The following is a 20,055-nucleotide window of genomic DNA, read 5'->3' as shown; positions in this document are numbered from 1 at the left end:
TATATATAAAATAACAATTATATAAATGCTATTAATCAAATTATCTTTAAAAAATAATGGAACAAATTACAATCCTAAGAAAGAAAAAAAGAGATAGTTGTAAATTTTTTTAATGAAATTTTCAAAAGATGTGATTTTTCCTTTATGAAATAAATGCATTCGTTAACTTTATTCTCACTATTCGCCACATTTTGAGATTTGCAGATTTTCTCAAAACAACATGCACACGATTGAAATGGCAGCAATACACTATTTAAAAAAAACTAAGGAACATTTTTCATACTTTAAAAATTGAGCTATTTTCAAAATGCTGAAACTCGGCGAAAAATCATCGTAGACAAAAAATTTGAAAAACATTTTAAAACTTGAAGTTTTAACTTTTTAACACTTTATTGATAGTTTCAAAAATTTTATTTTATTTTTTGTGCTTTAAAAAAGAACACATTGTTTTGTTTTTTAAAATTATCTATGTTTGACATGTTCAATAAAAAAATTTTTCTTGAGAAATTTAAGTCAAGTTCTATTGTATAAACAACATTTTGCCTACAAATCACTTTTCTTTAAATATTTCCACGAATTTTTTTTTTTTAATTTTGTTAGATGACTGAAATAAAGCCTGTATTTTTTAGAAATGTTGTCGATACTCGATAAAAAAGTATCATATAATCAAAAATTAAAAAAAACATTTTGAAGTTTAAAGTTTCAATTTTGACGTGACACCGATAATTTTTTTAATTTTTAATTTTTTTTATTTAAGAAAATACAGGTTTTGTTACAAAATCGTGTAACTCGATCAAAAATATCGTAGAAAAACTTTAAAAAGAGTTTTGTAGGCAAAATGTAGTTAATGGAACTTGACTTAAATTTTTGTAGAAAAATTTTTTTATTGAGCTACGGAGTATCAAAAATACCTAATTTTTACCAACAAAACAATATATTTTTTTTTAAGCACACAGAACAAGAAAACTAAAATAATTCTAAAAAACTACCGAAAGCGCGTTAAAGTTCAAGAAACTTTAAGCTTCAAAATGCTGTTTTAATTTTTTGTGTACGATAATTTTTTGCCAAATATTAGCGGTTTGAAAACAGCCCAATTTTTAGCTACTAAAAAGTGTTTTTCATTTTTTTGAGTAGTGTATATATTTTTTTAAAGATTATGTAAGTAAAATAAAAAATAAAAAAAAGAATAAGCACACAGAAAAGATGTTGTCTACAAATAATCATCTATTTCTTCTATCAGGTAAAATATGTCTGCAAATATATCATTAACAAGATAGATCATCATACATTGATACAAAAATATCTGAAAACAGACCATTTCTTATTGTCATTATATTTCTTGCTTTCTGAATTTGTCAAACAATTGGCTGTTTCCTTTTCATAGTGCGCGATCATCATTGACGTAGAGTAAGTATGATAAATAAAGAATTTTTATACTATTTCTCATATGTAGTATATTAAAATGCGGCGTTGATAGAATTATCTGTAAGAGACGTCCGTTTACTAAAGAACCAGCAATCTCCTTCGCAAAATCCCAGCAAATCTCGCCAACTCTCTGGCAAATATTCAGAAACATAATCCACAATGACACTGATAATAGCGAAGATAAAGGGTAAATCTCACGCAAAGATCGCATAAAACACCAACTTTCTTTTTTTTCGTTTGACGTTTCTTCGTAACGAAGAATATCTTCTGCAAAATACAATTTACATGTCATATTTAGCCAAAAATAAATAAAAGAAGTCACAATGTAAATGCACGTTAAAATAATGTTTGTTTTTGATCGAGGCTTTAAACTATCATGAAAAATTTATAATTTTAATATTTATATAATATTCAGAAGCTTCCATGTTCATATCTTTATATATAGATACATACCATTATGTACAGATACGACAATGGCATTCTAAATTTTAATTTAATTAAAAGAGACAAATTTTTAATTAAAAAAATAAAAAATCAATTATTGTTCAAAAGTTATCGTGAATTGCCTTATTGTTACACATAAAAGAGAAAAAAAATGAAATATTAGGTTTATAAAATGTTCAAAATAATTTCAGGGAAAGTTTACATTATATATAGTGTGATTCAAAATAACCTGATGTGTCATATTCTTGAACGAATTCTGAGACGATTTTTTCTTTTACAAAATTTTGTCCAAAGCTTAGTTTTGTAATTAATAAAATTTATATATCTGAAGGTCAAAGTCATCGGTGAGGTGTAACCTAATATGCATATTTACCCTGGATTTTTCTATTTTTAATGAAGTCAGTCTCGGAACTTTTTAGACAGACCGTATATGTATTATATATTAAAATATATACCTAAAATTTAGATTTTACTTACTATTAATCCACGCATTTTTAAGATTTTAATAAATTATATATATTCAAATTATTAAAATGAATAATTAATACGCGAATGTATACTAGTAATATATATTAGTCTGATAAATATATACGCTACACTGATCGCATAGTTATATGATTTAGATATACTGTACCGGCTGTATCACAGACGAAAAAATACTGTTCATTCCCTTGGATTAGAATAAATATAATGTCAATTGTGTATGTGTACGCGACAGATAATGTACCGCTATAATTGCACAACATGAAGCCGTGCACGTTCCGGAGCTCTGGTAATATGGAGTACACCACAAACATTGACACCAAAAATGGTATAGACACTATATTAATGTTCAAATATGTGATTTTTGAATTATTGATATAATTATCGTCTTTACGACGTTTCGACGAGCTGTCATTATAATTTATCTTATATATACAGATGATATCGTCAGAAGTCTCTGAGCGGACAGTCACTTTGTACTTATCCCGATTCATGGCGAGACAATATGATATCGACTTGACAAATATTTCAAAAAAAGATAAATAGAGAGAACCATTGGCAAAGAACATGTAGTCGTACTGATAACCATCGGGATGCACGAAGCGATCTTCATCCTGGCACGGATTGTAGACGACCAGTTGAAACAATTCGTCCACTGTCTTATTAATGCTCTGCAATGAATCGTTCATGTATTCGTAAACGTTCGGGAAGATATATTTATTTTTTTCCGAGATGCATTTGTCATCGTAATCCAGGCGATAGTCAAGAGGACAACAAAGTTGAATGCAAGTAATATTATAACAGATTTCGTCTGGAATTATGTAACTTGTATTGCTATTTTTACTAGAATTTCCAAACAACTTGTGCGACGTATTGATCATGGAATTGTTTTTATCTTCAATTCTCATCAAGTTTTCATAAAATTCTTGTATCAAAATAAATTGTTTCCAGTCATCATTTTCGCGATCGTTGCTCGTGGAGATGGTGCGAGATTTATATTGCATATCTTCGTATTGCGTATTATTGGTAGATTTTTCATAAAAATCAAATAGCAGTGTTTTCATTTCGTTCTAGTTTGTCGTAGAATCTGCGTCTATCTCATATCGTACTGTCAAATGATCATTCTTCTCTTCATTGCTAGTGAAATTTTGTTGAGTTTTCGATGACATTGCGACGAGGAGAAAAAGCGCGCAATACCAAAACACCAAATTTTTTCCACGCATAGTTGACTTTTCGACGCGTCGAATTTATATCTCGAAAATACGTATTTTATTTTTTTCTACGGTAATTTCATATTTAAATACCCAATCGCGATGATATGCGAACTGTGGCTTCAAAAATATACTAATACTATCTAACCTTTTTTAATTTTTTTTTCTTTTTTTGCGCTGGTTTAAAAGTTATCTATTCATAATTTTTTTCTTCTTTCTGTTTGTCTAACAGTTAGATCGATATATACCTAAAAATTGCTATTAATGTTTTATTTTTTTGAAATCATTTAATTTTTATTCATTTATTTAATAAAGAAATCTTGAATCACTAATTTAAATTTTGCAAATATTATAAATATTTTACTTGACATATAAAATATATGTTATATTTTTTATTATTTACTCACATTTTTTTTTGACGATTGGTGTACTCACCGTTAATCCGCTATTATTATGTACGCACCATTAATCCACTATTATTTGCTATAATTTAATTTTATAATTTTTCTATTTATAAAACCTCTCTCTATATAGGACATTTGTCAAAAAGATTTAGGATTTCCTTAAATAAGATTTTCTTGATTGCTGAATTCATCAATTTTAACTTTGACAATTTCCCTTTGGGTGCGTAGGTGGAATTTCTCGAAATTGGTACCAAAATTTTGCTAATTTTTCGGGGATGGCTACTATATGATTTTTTTTTAATTTTTTTAGTTTTTTAGTTTTTTTTTTAGACCACATATAGTGTGTGGGTGCGTGGGTGGGTGGATTAATTTATATATATAAATTTCTTTTATATATATAAATTACTCGAAATTGGTACCAAAATTTTGCTAATTTTTCGGGGATGGCTACTATATGATTTTTTTTTAATTTTTTTAGTTTTTTTTAGACCACATATAATGTGTGGGTGCGTGGGTGGGAGTGTAAAACTAAAAAAAAAACCACATAGTAGCCATTCTCGAAAAATTAGCAAAATTTTGGTACAAATTTCGAGAAAATCGATCCATAAATGTGGAAGTAGTTCGCGGTCAGACAGACAGACAGATACCAGCTACTTATTGTATAGATAAGATTAGATTGTTAATTTGCGATGGTTTGATCGTTCGATCGACAATTCATTTCTGTATCAGTCCTCAACACTGAAAAAAGATGCTTTCGAAGGATTTATTCTCGCAAATACATGTCAAAAAATGAATTGATATCGATAAAACAGCACTTCGATAAAACGAGTTACGGAAGAATTAAAAACGATGATATTATGATAGAGGCAGTTGTTAAGCTCTTTGAATGGTATTATTTTATTTCTTTCTAGAACATGTAATTTAAAAAATGAATGACATGCGTGAATGCTTGATTTTTATATTTGACTTTAAAAGTTTTTAATAGTTAATACGCATACATGTGTGTATTGTATACATATATACATGTATATAACATATTGATTTTGCCTTGTGCCACGTAAATTCATCTCATGTTCCAAATTTTAAATAATTAAAAAATTTTATGTTAAATTTATGCGTACATTTGGTTTTATATTAATTGCATGAAAGAAATATAATTAAGTACAAGTATACAAATATAGTAACTAAAAAAAAAAATTTTCTTTTTTTTCGGCGGAATCTAAGATTGATCCGGTTTTATTATAGCACTGTTATCACTGATGATTTTATGGATGATATTAGTTATCTTACTAGATTCAATATAAAACTATTATCTGATTTCAACTTTTCTTTCCGAGTTGACGAAGAAAAGAATGCGTGAGAAACATGTGCCCGCACAAATGAGAAGATGTGACTACCGAAGACTACGAGTCGTCGCCGACGATAGCTTTGAGAAAACAGTCTATCTACTACTATAAAACTATACATATACAATTACATATACAAGATAAAATTCCGTTAGCATATTTCTATGGTAGACGATATCTTATCCAAGCAGCGAAATAAAGTAAACTGTTGACATGTTGACTATTTTTTTTACATATTTAATGCTTAAATGAAAAGCCATTATATTTCTAAGAATACCACTAAAATGAAAAATATCAGGTATATAAATATGAAACCGGAATTTGCCCATAGATGGCCCTAGCTGTCAATGTAGTTACCGTCAAACCGCGTCATTGGCGCCATTTTCTTGTTTTGACATCTGATAAAGATTTTCAACTCACAACAATACAAGTTTCATACAACAGCATAGTTTTTAATAGCGTTGAACATGTCGAATTTTGTGCCTGGAAACTACGATTTGCGGACAGCATTGATTTTCTGTTACCATTTGAAGAAAACTGCTGCAGAATCGCATCGAATGCTTGTCGAAGCTTACGGTGAGCATACTCTTGGTAAATCACAGTGCTTTGAGTGGTTTAAAAAATTCAAAAGTAGCGATTTTGACGTGAGAAACGAAGAACATGGAAGAAGGGTTTGATCTATTATGAGCTGCTAAAACCTGGCGAAACCGTTAATACTGAACGCTACCGACAACAAATGATCGATTTGAATCAAGCTTTGCGTGAAAAACGACCAGAATATCAAAAAAGGCAACACAAAGTGATTTTGCTTCATGATAATGCACCATCACACACAGCAAAACCGGTCAAGGAAACGATTGAGGCGTTTAGTTGGGAAATACTTTCGCATGCGGCTTACTCACCAGACTTGGCTCCATCCGATTACTACTTATTTGCATCGATGGGACACGCACTTGCTGAGCAGCACTTCACTTCTTACGAAAATGTACGAAAATGGCTCGATGACTGGTTTGCCTCAAAGGAGCAACAGTTTTTTTGGCGTGGCATCCACAAATTGTCAGAGAGATGGGAAAAATGTATAGCTAGCAATGGGCAATACTTCGAATAAAATATTTTTTATCATTTTTATACAATAAACGTGTATTTTCTATACAAAAATTTCGGTTTCATATTTATATACCTGATATATTGATATGCAGCAACAGTCAAATAACATGGATTTTTTAGCTATACTATTTTGTAAATTTATATTATATTATATATATAGATTTTAGTTACTTAAATATTTAGTAAAAAAATTTCTTTTTTGGAAGCACATATAATCGGTTACACATGCCCAAGAAAAATTTTATTTGTATCACTAACAAATTTTTATCAATCTTTCGTTATCTTTAAACTGTAAAGAAATACGTGATCAAAAGGTAAAATTATCTTATATAGATCAGAGAGAGAGAGAGAGAGAGAGAGAGAGAGAGAGAGAGTGAGTGAGTGAGAGAGAGAAAGGGAGGGAGAGAGGGAGAGAGAGAAAGAGAAAATTTTTTGATATAACTTATACTTCGCTTCGCTCAATTATATCAACAACGATATCCTGATCACATTCCATATCATTCCACTTTTGAATCCATTCATCGATATTTGCGGGAGAACGATTCTTTTAGAAGATGAGATGGACAAGGACAACGAGTTCAGTGAAAATTCCGCGATTTAAAGAGCGAGTTTTGGCACAAGTGGAAGAAAATAAACTCCTATTTCATGCCATGTAGTATTAAAACTAAACATCGGAGAGAAAAAATAGTATTAACAAAAAATGTTTATTTTGATGTTCTTTATTTCCCTTCAAAATTTGTTGGTCTAATTTTTATACAGCTGTATATTTTTTCATTATGTTATTATAAGATAGACCATGCAGCTCAATGTAAAGCAAATTATCCATAAAACTTTATCTTTTTAAAAAAAAATAAGAAAAGGTGCCAAGTACACACGCCAGTTATGAAAAACTGTTATGTGTTATACATATCTTACAAAAATAATGATATCAAAAAATTGCGTCAACTAAACATAAAAAAATTATAAAACAATTACAAATATTTTAACTGAAAACAATTATACAAAATAGCTGTTTTAATTTTTTACATAAATAATAATATTGAAAAGTTGCGCTAACTAAATATAAAATGCTATATATGTAAAATTTACTTTTTTCCAATATTAAAAAAAAATATATCTAATAACACAAAACACAAAATAAAAAATTGACAGAAAAACGAAAACTTAGAAATTAATGCAAAAAATTCAAAATTTATACAAAAATTAAAAATTGTATAATAACATCATAACTGCAATGTAAATCTATTAAAGAATATATTAATTTTAGCATTCTTGTTTAGTTTAGCAGCACCAAGGTTTTTTAATTAAAATTTTTTATTTTTTGCTTTCTCATAGAGGAAGCTTAAAGCAGCTTAAGCATTGTAAGATAAAATGATGAGGAAGCAATGTGCAAGTTTTTAATTTGCACAACTCAACTTGTTTTTATTTGTATTAATTTTGAATTTTTGTATTAATTTTGAATTTTTGTATTAATTTTGAATTTTTGTATTAATTTTGAATTTTTGTATTAATTTTGAATTTTTGTATTAATTTTGAATTTTTGTATTAATTTTGAATTTTTGTATTAATTTTGAATTTTTGTATTAATTTTGAATTTTTGTATTAATTTTGAATTTTTGTATTAATTTTGAATTTTTGTATTAATTTTGAATTTTTGTATAAATTTTTAATTTTTTGTATTAATTTTTTGTTTTATATTTTTTGTGTTTTGTATTATTGAATATATTTGTTTTTTTAATATTGAAAATAATTAAATTTTATATATATAGCATACATTTTTATTTAGTTAGCAAAAATTTAATATCATTATTCTTGTAGGAAATTAAAACAGCTATTTTGTACAACTGTTCTTGGTAATAATATTTGAATAATTTTTATTTTCAATTGGCGCAATTTTTTGATGTCATTATTTTTGTGGGATTTCGTAAATACATATAACAATTTTTCACAACTGACGCTAGTATTTGGCGTCTTTCTTTATCTTTTCTAAAAAAAATTAATTTTTTTGGGATTAGAATACACCAGAAATGTTCCCAGCAAAAACAGCGTGTAGATACTATAAACAAACTTCTAAATATGATGATTTTGTAACTTATGATATTTTTCATAGATCTTTCATTTTTTTGATAGTTTACATTCTCCGAGTAGATAATTATATCAAAATTGTTCTGATGCATGATGGAGCCAGACAATAAAATTTTGATTTTATGAATATATGGTAATAAGAAAAACATATTTATTTTTCGAATGGTTTTTATAGTTGAAATCAAGCGAAAAATATTGATTTTTCCGGCACGGATCGTGAACGACCAGATGAAAAAGTTTGTCTACTCTCTTACTTTCGTTCTGGAACGAATCGTCTATATGTCCATATACATTTGGTAATAAGATGAAAGTTGTGCAAATTCGAAACTTGCACATTACTTACTCATTATTTTATTTCACTCACAAAACTTAAGTTCTTTAAAGCAAGCGGGTTTTTCAATTTTGGCTTTCTCATAGAAGAAGATATCTCAAAATTTTGCGGAAGTTACAGCGTGTACAAACATTTCTTAAAAAAACCAAAATTGTATTAAGAATGAACCCTTTCACCGATCTTCACCAAATTCAATACCAACCATCCTTTAATAATATTCTATTCATGTAAAAATATTTAACCCGATATCTCAAAATTTACGAAAATTAGAACATGTACAAACATTTCTCAAAAAATTCAAAATTTTATAAAAAATGAACACTCTCACTGATCCTCACCAAATTCAATACCAACCATCCTTTAATGATACTGTATTCATTCTAAAAAATTTAGTCCAATATTTCACAAATTGCGGAAATTAGAGGTTGTACAATGTAAATATCGTACATACCAGAGTGGATCAAAAAGTAACTTTGTTCGTGTATTTCTTTTTTTTTTAAATAAAGTGCAAATTAAATTTAAAATTATTGTCTGTTATTTTGAACCAAATTACTTTTCGATCCACCCTTGTACATACATACATACATATAGACATTTTTTTTAAAATATGATTTTTTGACGTTTTGGAACATTTTAAACACATTAGCATAAAAAACTGGAAAAAAAATTTTGTCACGAAAATAAAGCTTTCTCTATGAGGAAGCAAAAAGAAAAGAAACACTTAATTTTTTTATAGGATGCGTATGTCGTCAATCAGGCGATTGCCAAGAGGACAGCGGAGTGGAATCCAAGTAATATTGGCGAAGTAACATTGGCGAACATCTCATATCGAACAATGTTGTATTTATTTTCATCTTCATTAAAAGTTTCATAGAACTCATACGACGTGGAATCATTCATACCTTCAATTTCTATCAAGTTTCTATAAATTTCCTGTGACGTGGAATTTTCCGAAAGTTACAGCGTGTACAGACATTTCTCAAAAAATTCAAAAAGAATGAAAGAATGAACCCTTTCACCGATCTTCACCAAATTCAATACCAACCATCCTTTAATAATATTCTATTCATGTAAAAATATTTAACCCGATATCCCGATGTCGTCAATCAGGCGATTGCCAAGAGGACAGCGGAGTGGAATCCAAGTAATATTGGCGAAGTAATATTGGCGAACATCTCATATCGAACAATGTTGTATTTATTTTCATCTTCATTAAAAGTTTCATAGAACTCATACGACGTGGAATCATTCATACCTTCAATTTCTATCAAGTTTCTATAAATTTCCTGTGACGTGGAATCTTTCTTACTGTTGATTTTTATTGAGATTATGCGAAATCCTCCCAACATGTGACTATTATTTTCATGATTTTTTATGGAATGCGATTCGAGTTGATACTGCACCAAATTATCCTTTTTTTTTTGTACAAATCATATTGCAACGTTTCCGTTTCGTTGCTATAGTTTGCCATAGAATTCTCGTCAAGCTCGTATATTGTATCGCCAAATTGTCATATATTTCTTCGTTGCTCGTGCAATTCAGCTGATGCTTGGAAGACGAAGCGACGAATATAAGTACACAAAATCAAAATGCGAGATTTTTTTGTACATTATTTAATAGTATAAAATAAATATTATTTAGTAGTTTAAAATAAAAATTACTTACATAGTAATTTATTTGTATTATAAATGATTTAAATTGGCAGCTATCTTATTTACTCATTAATTATTAGATATATCATAATATATTGTACACATAGCGCTGATAATTATTACACATAATAATAATTACGCAGTGTTAAAAAAAACTAATAAAAGAGAAGAATTATTTCTTAGATGTTTTTCTCATGTTTAAAATTTAAATTTGTTGAAAATTAAATATATTTTTATAATTTTCATTCTATATATATTGCGCAAAAAAATTTGTGCATCATATTTAATTAAGAATATGAAATTATATTTTTAGCTAATTTAGTATTTTATATACAATTTATGTAAGAAATTTATCATTTTCTTTAACTTATAATTAATTAATTTTGTTTGAGATTGAGCGTCTCTAAAGGAAGCGCTCGAAAATTGGCGCGTTAGCTACCATCTCGCGCGTCGCACGGCTCGCCGCAAATCAGATCACGCGTAGACAGCGGCGCTGCACGAATCGCCAGGCCCGCGGCATCGCTCGTGTTGTAATCAGCGTTAAAAAATACAAAAAATAGTGTAGTTTCAAAAAAATCGGAGGGTTCACCTATTCGGAACTTTATCCGTGTGTTATTATATCGTCTAAACTCTCGTGATGGAAAAGTCGCTCGCTTTTCTAGTTCGTACTCTCGCTTACCAAACGCGAAGTTTTCGATCGTAATAAAAGAGATTTCTCGTCGCTCGCGATTAATCTCTCGCAATTAAAACGCGCCATTTATTCCGTCGCTCGCGGAATTGCGCCGTTTATACCGTCGCTTGCGGTATTCAAGATACATCCGCCGCTCGCGGAAAGTATCTTTGCGCGTCCGGTGCAAACTCGATCTCGCAGGGCTTCTCTCGCCCACGTCCACTTCTTTCTCGCACAAATTTATATATGTATACAAATTATAATTGCATAGAGAAAACCGAAAAAGAATTCTATTTTTAAACAATTTAAAATGGTCGCATTTATATAAATATATGAATACGTTTGTAATCCAATTGGACCATACGAAAAGATAATGTTTTATTATTTTTTTATAAATTATATATTTGCCTCAAAGATAATCTTCTTTGATTAATATTTTGCAGCACAATATCTTTAACAATTCTTTACAACATTAACAATTTTTACGGGATTGCAATCATTAATTTGACTCGCAATAATATGTACCGACAAAAGATTTATTATAAGCAGAAAATTAAAAATTAAAAATAAATTAAACTGAATTACGTTATGATAATTTTACAATAGCAAGTTATTATATTGAAATATTACAATAAATGCTTTATTTACAAACTTTTTATTACAGTCTTCAGTAAAACAGTAATATTTTATATATTTATATAAAATATGACATTAATTATAATATTTTGAGGTGAAAACGTGAGATGTGCTCATAAAAGGATATCAACTCGAGTGAACTCAACAATATTTAGTTGTTACAAAAATAACCAAATAAAAGCTCATAAATAAATTTTAAAGAATAAAAGTTACTAAATAATAATAAGAAAAACAGAAAAAAATCAATATCCAACATTGCATAGTTAATTCTCAATTCGAAAATTATCAGATTATAATTAATTGTTAATGAACCGTTGTGTCGGTTTCGCAATAATTTTTTTTTTTTTTTTTTTTGCATATTGGAACATTAGAGTTTAGTCTCACAGGACGAATCTTTCTCATAACATATCCTTTGTTCGCAAGAACTCATCTTTTTCTGCATAGGCATCTCTTCTAACGTAATGGTGTACGTCGATTCAGTACTCGGCGATGTTGCGTTTATTGCGCATCGAAAACCGCAGCCGAATCGCTTCAATAACATCCGCATGATCTTTTTTTTCAACACAAATACAATGAAAGTGCACACATTCTGCATAATATCCGTCAAAACAATAACATTTATGAAATAATTCGCATATTTAAATATCAATAATTGTTCAGATAACGATAAATATTTATATAACCACATTATTGTCATCATAGACCATTTTATTCCCATTAAGATAAACAGCAGGATAAATAGCTTCAGATACAGATTGGACCTAGAAACAAACACACACACACATATATATATATATTTTCGTTATCGCCATCATTCGCGTCATCTTATCATTTTCAACTTTGTTTCTGTTCCCTTCTTCGCTCATCATTGGCAAAATATCGCGCGAATCATCCCGTCCCTTATTAACTGAGAGGAGCATCGAGAATACTTTTATGCGCCATTAATGCGATTCTTATATTGTATCTATGTACTTGAAAACGCATTTCTCTCGCGCAGTGTATTAAAAAAAAAAACAAGTATCGCACACATTTATACTTATATATATGTACTTATATATGTAAATATAAAATAACAATTATAAATACTATTAATCAAGTTATCTTTAAAAAATAAAAAACTCAAGTCAATTTCTATAAACGACAACATTTTGCCTATAAAAAAATTTTTTTATAAATTTTTCTACGATTTTTTTTTGGAGCGAATTACATGACTTTGAAACAAAGCTTGTATTTTTAAGAAATGTTGTCGATACTCGATGGAAAAGTATCGCAGACAAAAAATTTAAAAAACATTTTGAAGCTTAATGTTTCAACTTTGATGTGATACCGGTAATTAAATATAAATTTTCTTTTCTTATTTTTAAAAAATACAGTTTTAATTACGTGTAACTCGGCCAAAAAAAAATCGTAGAAATATTTTCAAAAAGCGTTGTAGGTGAAATGTGTATAGTTTATGGAACTTCACAAATATTTGTAGAAAGATTTATGGAGTTACAGAATATGTAATTTTTCAAAAATATGTAATTTTTAGCAACAAAACAATATGTTCTTTTGGATAAAGTTCCGAAAACGATAAACCTCCGATTGCGCTAAAATTTTAACCAAAGCTTGTCCTTGATTTGAATATAAAGCACCTTGAGGGTTTTTTGCCGATGAAGCCCCGTTTGCCCCCTATGCCCTCTTAAAGTTCCAAATATTTTTACTGTATATCACCGAAAATATTGATTTTACGAAAAAAAGTTTTTGACAAAAAATGAAGCCCTTAGAAAACTCTACAAAAAAGATTATATACATTTTTTACATAAACCCATTATTTTAGAAGTTACGTGATAAAATAATAATTTTAACGCTATCGTGTTAATACAATGTATCGGACCTGATTCATGGGGAAATATATTAATAGATTTCCTTCAGTTGTAGATTCCCAAATCAATTTCTTCTTGTAAACCCATGTGAAACCTCACTTCGCATTAAAAAGTATATGCGTGGAGGCATTGTTCCGCCCCCCCTCCCCCCTGCGGGAAGGCTCCACTACCAAAGAACTAGACACATTGGTTTGGATTGAACCTCGTTTCGCGTGAAAACTTGTAAACCCATGTAGAACCTCACTTCCCATTAAAAAGTGGGTAAATATGCCGATCAAGAGAGGCAGTCCCGATGACCTTGACCTTGACATATGTTGTCAAGGTCATAACCCTGAACAACATTCAAAAGGTTTTAGCCGTCGCTCGTTTTTTATTAAAAAGTTATTAACAAAATAAGTTTAACGATTTGAACGTAATTGTCTGACACCATGTACATAGCATAAATTTTAGTTTTAAATCAAAAATAGGTCTGGGTTAGGTTATATCTTCCGGAAGTGGAGCCCTCCCGCAGGAGGGGCGGAACCCACTGTGTCCACGCATATATATACTTTACAACGCGAAGCTATGAGATCCACTCCATGATTGTTGTGTGGATGGGAAAGTGTATGCGTAGACCCAGTGGGTTCCGCCCCCCCTGCGGGGGGCTCCACTTCCGGAACATTATATCTTCCGGAAGTGGAGCCCCCCTCGTAAGGGGGCGGAACCTGCGTCCATACATGTACTTTCCAAAACGAAACCAAATTCATTCTATATCTAATCTTAACCCTTCTAAAACGTACATGGTGTCGTAAAATTATGTTCTATTCATTAAAGTTTCTTCACTAATAACTTTTTAATAAACTACGAGCGACGGCTATGACTTTTTGAATGTTGTTCAGGGTCATGACCTTGACAACATATGTCAAGGTCAAGATCATCGGGACTGCCTCCCTTGATCGGCATATTTACCAAAAAGTGTATTCGTGGAGGCAGTGTGTTCCGCCTCCCCCCTAAGGAGGGGCTCCACTACTAAAGAACTAGACACATTGGTTTGGATTGAACCTTGCTTCACGTGAAAATTTGTAAACCCATGTGGAACCTCACTTTGCATTAAAAAGTGTATGCGTGGAGGCAGTGTGTTCCCCCTTCCCCCACGGGGGGGCTCCACTACCAAAGAACTAGACACATTGGTACAATATATTTTTAGACGAGAACGTTAAAATTATTATTTTATTACATAACATTCAAAATAATGGGTTTACGTAAAAAATGTACATAATCTTTTCTGTTCAGTTTTTTAAGAACTTTATTTTTTGTTGGAAACTCTTTTCTCTAAAACCAATATTTTTGGTGATATACAGTAAAAATGTTTGGAACTTTGAGGGGGCATAGGGGGCAAACGGGGCTTCGTCGGCAAAAAACCCTCAAGATGCTTTATACTCAAGTCAAGGACAAGCTTTGGTTAAAATTTCAGCGCAATCAGAGGTTTATCGTTTTCGGAACTGTACCCGTTCTTTTTTAAAGTCTGAAACGGGGACCATAAAGAAATTCTAAAAATCTACCGATAGCGCGTTAATGATCAAGAAACTTCAAGCTTTATAATGCTTTTTTAATCTTTGTCTACGATAATTTTTTGCCAAATTTTAGCGGTTTGGAAATAGCCCAATTTTAGCTTATGAAAAGTGTTTTCTATTTTTTTTAAGTAGTGTATATCTTTTTTAAAGATTATGTAAGTAAAAATAAAAAAAGAATGAGCATATAAAAAAAGTGTTGTCTACAAATAATCATCTCTTTTTTCTATCAGGAATGCAAATCCATCGATTATTTAATACTATTAGCAGAGATGTTGGTAAAAATATGTCGGCAAAAATATCATTAACAAGATAGATCATCACACATTGATGCAAAAATGTCTGAATACAAACCATTTCTTATTGTCATTATATTTCCGGCTTTCCGAATTTGCCAAACGATTGCCTGTTTCATTTTCATAGCGCGAGATTTTCAATGCCGTAGAGATGGATAAGCAAATGCTACTAATGATGCAAATACTTTGAAACCCATAATAATACGGCGTAAACACGACCATCTCTGTAAGTATGAAATATAAAGAATTTTTATACTATTTATGTATATTATTTATGGTATATTAAAATGCGGCGTTAATAGAATCTGTAAGAGTCATCCATTTACCAGTGAACTCGCAATCTTCTATGACAAAGTACAAATTCATATTCGAAGTAATATCCATCATGAAACTGATAATAGCTAAGATAAAGGATAAACTCCACGCAAAGATCGAATAAAACACCAATTTCTTTCGTTTTCGTTGTTTAACGTTTCTTTGTAACGAACTGAATCCTCTGCAAAACGCAATTAACACGTCATATTTAGCCAAAAATAGAGAAACGAAATCACAATATAAATGCACGTTAAAATAATGTTTACTTTTGATCGAGGCTTTCCCGAAAGTCCGTTCTACAAAAATAGATTTACATGACACGACAAACCACACGACTAAACTATCATGAAAAATGGTTTAATATTTGTTTAACATTAGACATACACACACACATTCATAAACTATCATATATTTATATGTGTATACCATTATGTACAGACACGACAAAACAGCAATCTTAATTTAATTGCAAGAGAAATTTTTGATAAAAAGAATTTACTTTCCCACGATTGCTATTCCACACAAAGCGAGGTTCAACGCAAACCTATGTGTCTAGTTCTCGATAGTGGAGCTCCCTCGCAGGGGGAGCGGAACATACTGTCTCATGCATATACTTTTTAATACAAAATAAGGTTTCACATGGGTTTACAACTTTCCATTTTATATTTACGCATTAAAAAGTATATGCGTGGAGACAGTATGTTCCGCCTCCCCTGCGGGGGGGCTCCACTATTAAAAAACTAGACACATAGGTTCGCGTTGAACCTCGCTTCGCGTAGAAAATGGAAAAATTCGAGGAGCTTTGTTTCCAAAAATGTAAACAAATACTTTTTCCACGTCTGCTTTACACAAATACAACGAAAACAAACTTTATTTTTTCTTATTTTATAACAGAAAAAGCATTAAAACTGTGAAACTTTAAAATTGCATATCTCTGGAACCAGAAGAGAGCGCCATAAAATCCACAGTGCGTATTACTTAGGAATGTGCCCCCTATAATATATGTGCAAATGAAAACGATCTGTGAGGTGTAACTTAATCTGAACATTTACCGAATTAAAAATTATTGTGTATTGCCTTATTGTTACACATGAAAGAAAGAAAAGATAAAATATTAGGTTTATAAAATATTCAAAAAATTTTCAGGAGGAGTTTATCACATTATACATATTGTGAATTATTATAGATTAGATAATAATATATTTTACAAATGTTTTATAATGTTCATTAACTAATATGTAATTTTTGCTTCCAAAAATTGAATTGGATATCACAAAATAGATCTAACCGTTTGCAAATATTCATCCAATAACATTAGAGATCTTCCAAAAAATTGTTTATTTGCAATCATAATTATTACATTTATTTTCTAAACTTATAATATCATAAGTCAAATAGTTGCTTACACTGTCACACAAAAACATAACAAAAGAAAACATTCTGTTTGATTAATTCAAAATATCGTATCATTCCTCGTCTTTGTTTTTATATATTGGTAGATATAATATATAAAATACATCTATATATTACGGATTTATATTGTCGCGTTGTTGTACAATATAATAACTCAATTCTACCAAAATAAGTTAAAATTACAGATGGAGCAAATTACAGATATAAAATATAATATAATATAATATATAGTGTAATATGAAAACTTGGCAACTTACTTAAATGTCCACCACATGTCGAAACTCATTATATTTAGCCAGAAAAAAGTTGTAAAAAAAAAAAAATATTTGAGGAAGGCTGCAAAAATGGAATAAAGAATATTTTAACCATTGAGCACGCGTTAAAATGCAGATTGGACTCACAGATACCACTTCGTTTCTCCGTTAAAAAATTGATTTATTTTAAGTTTCTGCACTAATATTTTATAGCAATATTAATATATTAGATAAATATGTACTGATATTAAATTAAATAATATTTCAATTCAAAAGATAACTCTCCAAAATTTTAAAATGCAGAAAATATATTTATGGAGGCCAACTTTATTTAAATCGGGCACGAACTTATGCAATCACCTGATATTAGAATGTATACCTAAAATTCAAATTTTACTCACTATTAATCCTCGCATTTATATATAAATTATATATATACATTCAAGTTATTAAAAAAAATAATTAATACACAAGTCTGATAAATATATACGCTATACTGATTGCATAGTTATATGATTTAGATATACTGTACCGACTATAAAACAGGCCGAAGGGTGTATATGATACGCTTCGATTAGAATAGGTATAAAATCAGTTATGTATGCGACAGACAATGCTCCGCTGTAATTGCGCAACATGAAGCCGTGTTCGTTCCGAAGCTCTGGTAATATGGAGTACACCACAAATATTGACATTAAAAGTAGTATAGACACTATATAATAGTTCACACGTAAGGTTTCGTGGTTTTCGACATAATTATAGATGTCGTATTCTATATAGAAGCTCTCCAAGATGCAGCTCTTTAAGCTCTCTAAGCAGATGGTCACTTCGTACTTATCTTCGTGCATTGCGAGGCAATATGATGTCGAATTGGCAAATATTTTAATAGTAGATAAATAGAGAGAACCATTGGCAAAGAACATGTACTCATCATCGTAAAGCATAAAATGTTGATCCTGACACGGATCATAGACGGCCAGCTGAAACAATTCGTCCACTGTCTTATTTATGGTCTGTAATGAATCATTCATGTATTCGTACACGTTCGGGAAGATGTATTTATTTTTTTCCAAGATGCATTCATCCTCATTCAGGCGATATCCAAGAGGACAACAAAGTTGAATGCAAATAATATTATAGGACGTTTCGTCTGGAATGATGCAACTTGTATTGTTATCTTTACTGAAATTTCCAAATTTGTGCGACATGTTGATCATAGAATTGTTTTTATCTTCAATTCTCATTAAGTTTTCATAAAATTCTTGTATAAAAATAAACTGTTTCCAGTCATCATTTTCGCGATCGTTGCTCGTGGATACGGTGCGAGATTTATACTGCACATCTTCGTATTGCGTATTATTGGTAGTTTTTTCGTACAAATCAAATAGCCGTATTTTTATTTCGTCGCCGTAGTTTGTTGTAGAATCTCCGTCTATCTCATATTGTATTGTCAAATGATCATTTTTCTCTTCATTGCCAGTAAAATTTTGTTGAGTTTTCGATGACATTGCGACGAGGAGAAAAAGCGTGCAATACCAAAATACCAAATTTTTTCTACACATGGTTGACTTTTTGACGCGTCGAATTTATATCTCGAAAATACGTATTTTATTTTTTTTTAATGATAATTTCATATTTAGATGCCTAATTGCGATGATATGCGAACTGCGGCTTAAAAAATACGCTAATATTGTTAGTTTGCGATGGTTTAATCGTGACAACTTATTTCTGTCCCAGTCCTCAACATCGAAGAAACTGCTCTCGAAGGATCTATTCTCGCGAATGCATGAAAGTGAATTGATGTCGATAGAACAGCACTTCGATAAAACAAGTTACGGAAGTACTAAAAACGGTGATATCGTGATAGGGGCAGTTGTTAAACTAAGATTGATCCAGTTTTATTCTAACACTGTTATCATTGATGATATCATGGTCGATTTTATCATATATTTTATATATATTCAGTTATCTTATTAGAGTCAATAAAACTGTTATCTGGTTTCAACTTTTCTTTTCGAGTCGATCGAGAGAAGAACGCGCGAGAAACATGTGCCCGCACAAACGACAAGATGCGACTACCGAGGACAACGAGTCGTCGATAGCTTTGAGGAAACAGTCTATCTACTACTATAAAACTATACATATACAACAATTACATATACAAGATAAAATTCCATTAGCATACTTCTATGTAGATGGTAGCTTATCCAAACAGCGAAATAAAGTAAACTGTTGACATGTTAACTATTTCTTTTTCTTACATATTTAATGCTTGAATGAAAAACCATTATATTATTAAGAGTACCACTAAAATGGAAAATATATTGATACGCTGCAACAGCCAAATAACATGGATTTTTTAGCTATACTATTTTGTGAATTTATATTATATTATAAATATAGATTTTAGTTATTTAAATATTTAGTAGAAATTTTTTTTTTTCGGGAACAGTTATAATCGAGTACACTTGCTTAAGAAAAATTTTATTTGTACCATCAACGAATTTTTATCAATTTTATTCGTTATCTTTAAACTACAAACAAATACGTGAACAAAAGGTAAAATTA

At 30.1% G+C, this 20,055-nt stretch overlaps 1 protein-coding gene and 1 pseudogene across 1 annotated transcript; both read right to left on the bottom strand.

Annotated features, from left to right (window-relative positions):
• The window catches only part of LOC115244390, a 4,137-nt pseudogene extending 562 nt beyond the window's left edge, over positions 1 to 3,575 (bottom strand).
• An 8,586-nt stretch (positions 3,576 to 12,161) lies between these two features.
• Positions 12,162 to 19,536, bottom strand: LOC115244372 (G-protein coupled receptor Mth2-like). The gene is made up of 5 exons (XM_029821969.1): positions 18,020 to 19,536; positions 17,491 to 17,569; positions 15,832 to 16,001; positions 15,564 to 15,729; positions 12,162 to 12,555 (listed from the first exon to the last, which is right to left on the bottom strand). Exons 1-5 carry the CDS (start codon positions 19,047 to 19,049, stop codon positions 12,162 to 12,164), a joined length of 1,839 nt encoding a protein of 612 aa, XP_029677829.1. The 5' UTR covers positions 19,050 to 19,536.
• Positions 19,537 to 20,055: the final 519 nt, after the last annotated feature.

The sequence above is a fragment of the Formica exsecta genome, unplaced genomic scaffold (assembly GCF_003651465.1).
Source record: "Formica exsecta isolate Colony F162 unplaced genomic scaffold, ASM365146v1 scaffold121, whole genome shotgun sequence".
In the NCBI taxonomy this organism is placed as follows: domain Eukaryota; kingdom Metazoa; phylum Arthropoda; class Insecta; order Hymenoptera; family Formicidae; genus Formica; species Formica exsecta.
This window is presented reverse-complemented; position numbering and strand designations above follow the sequence as displayed.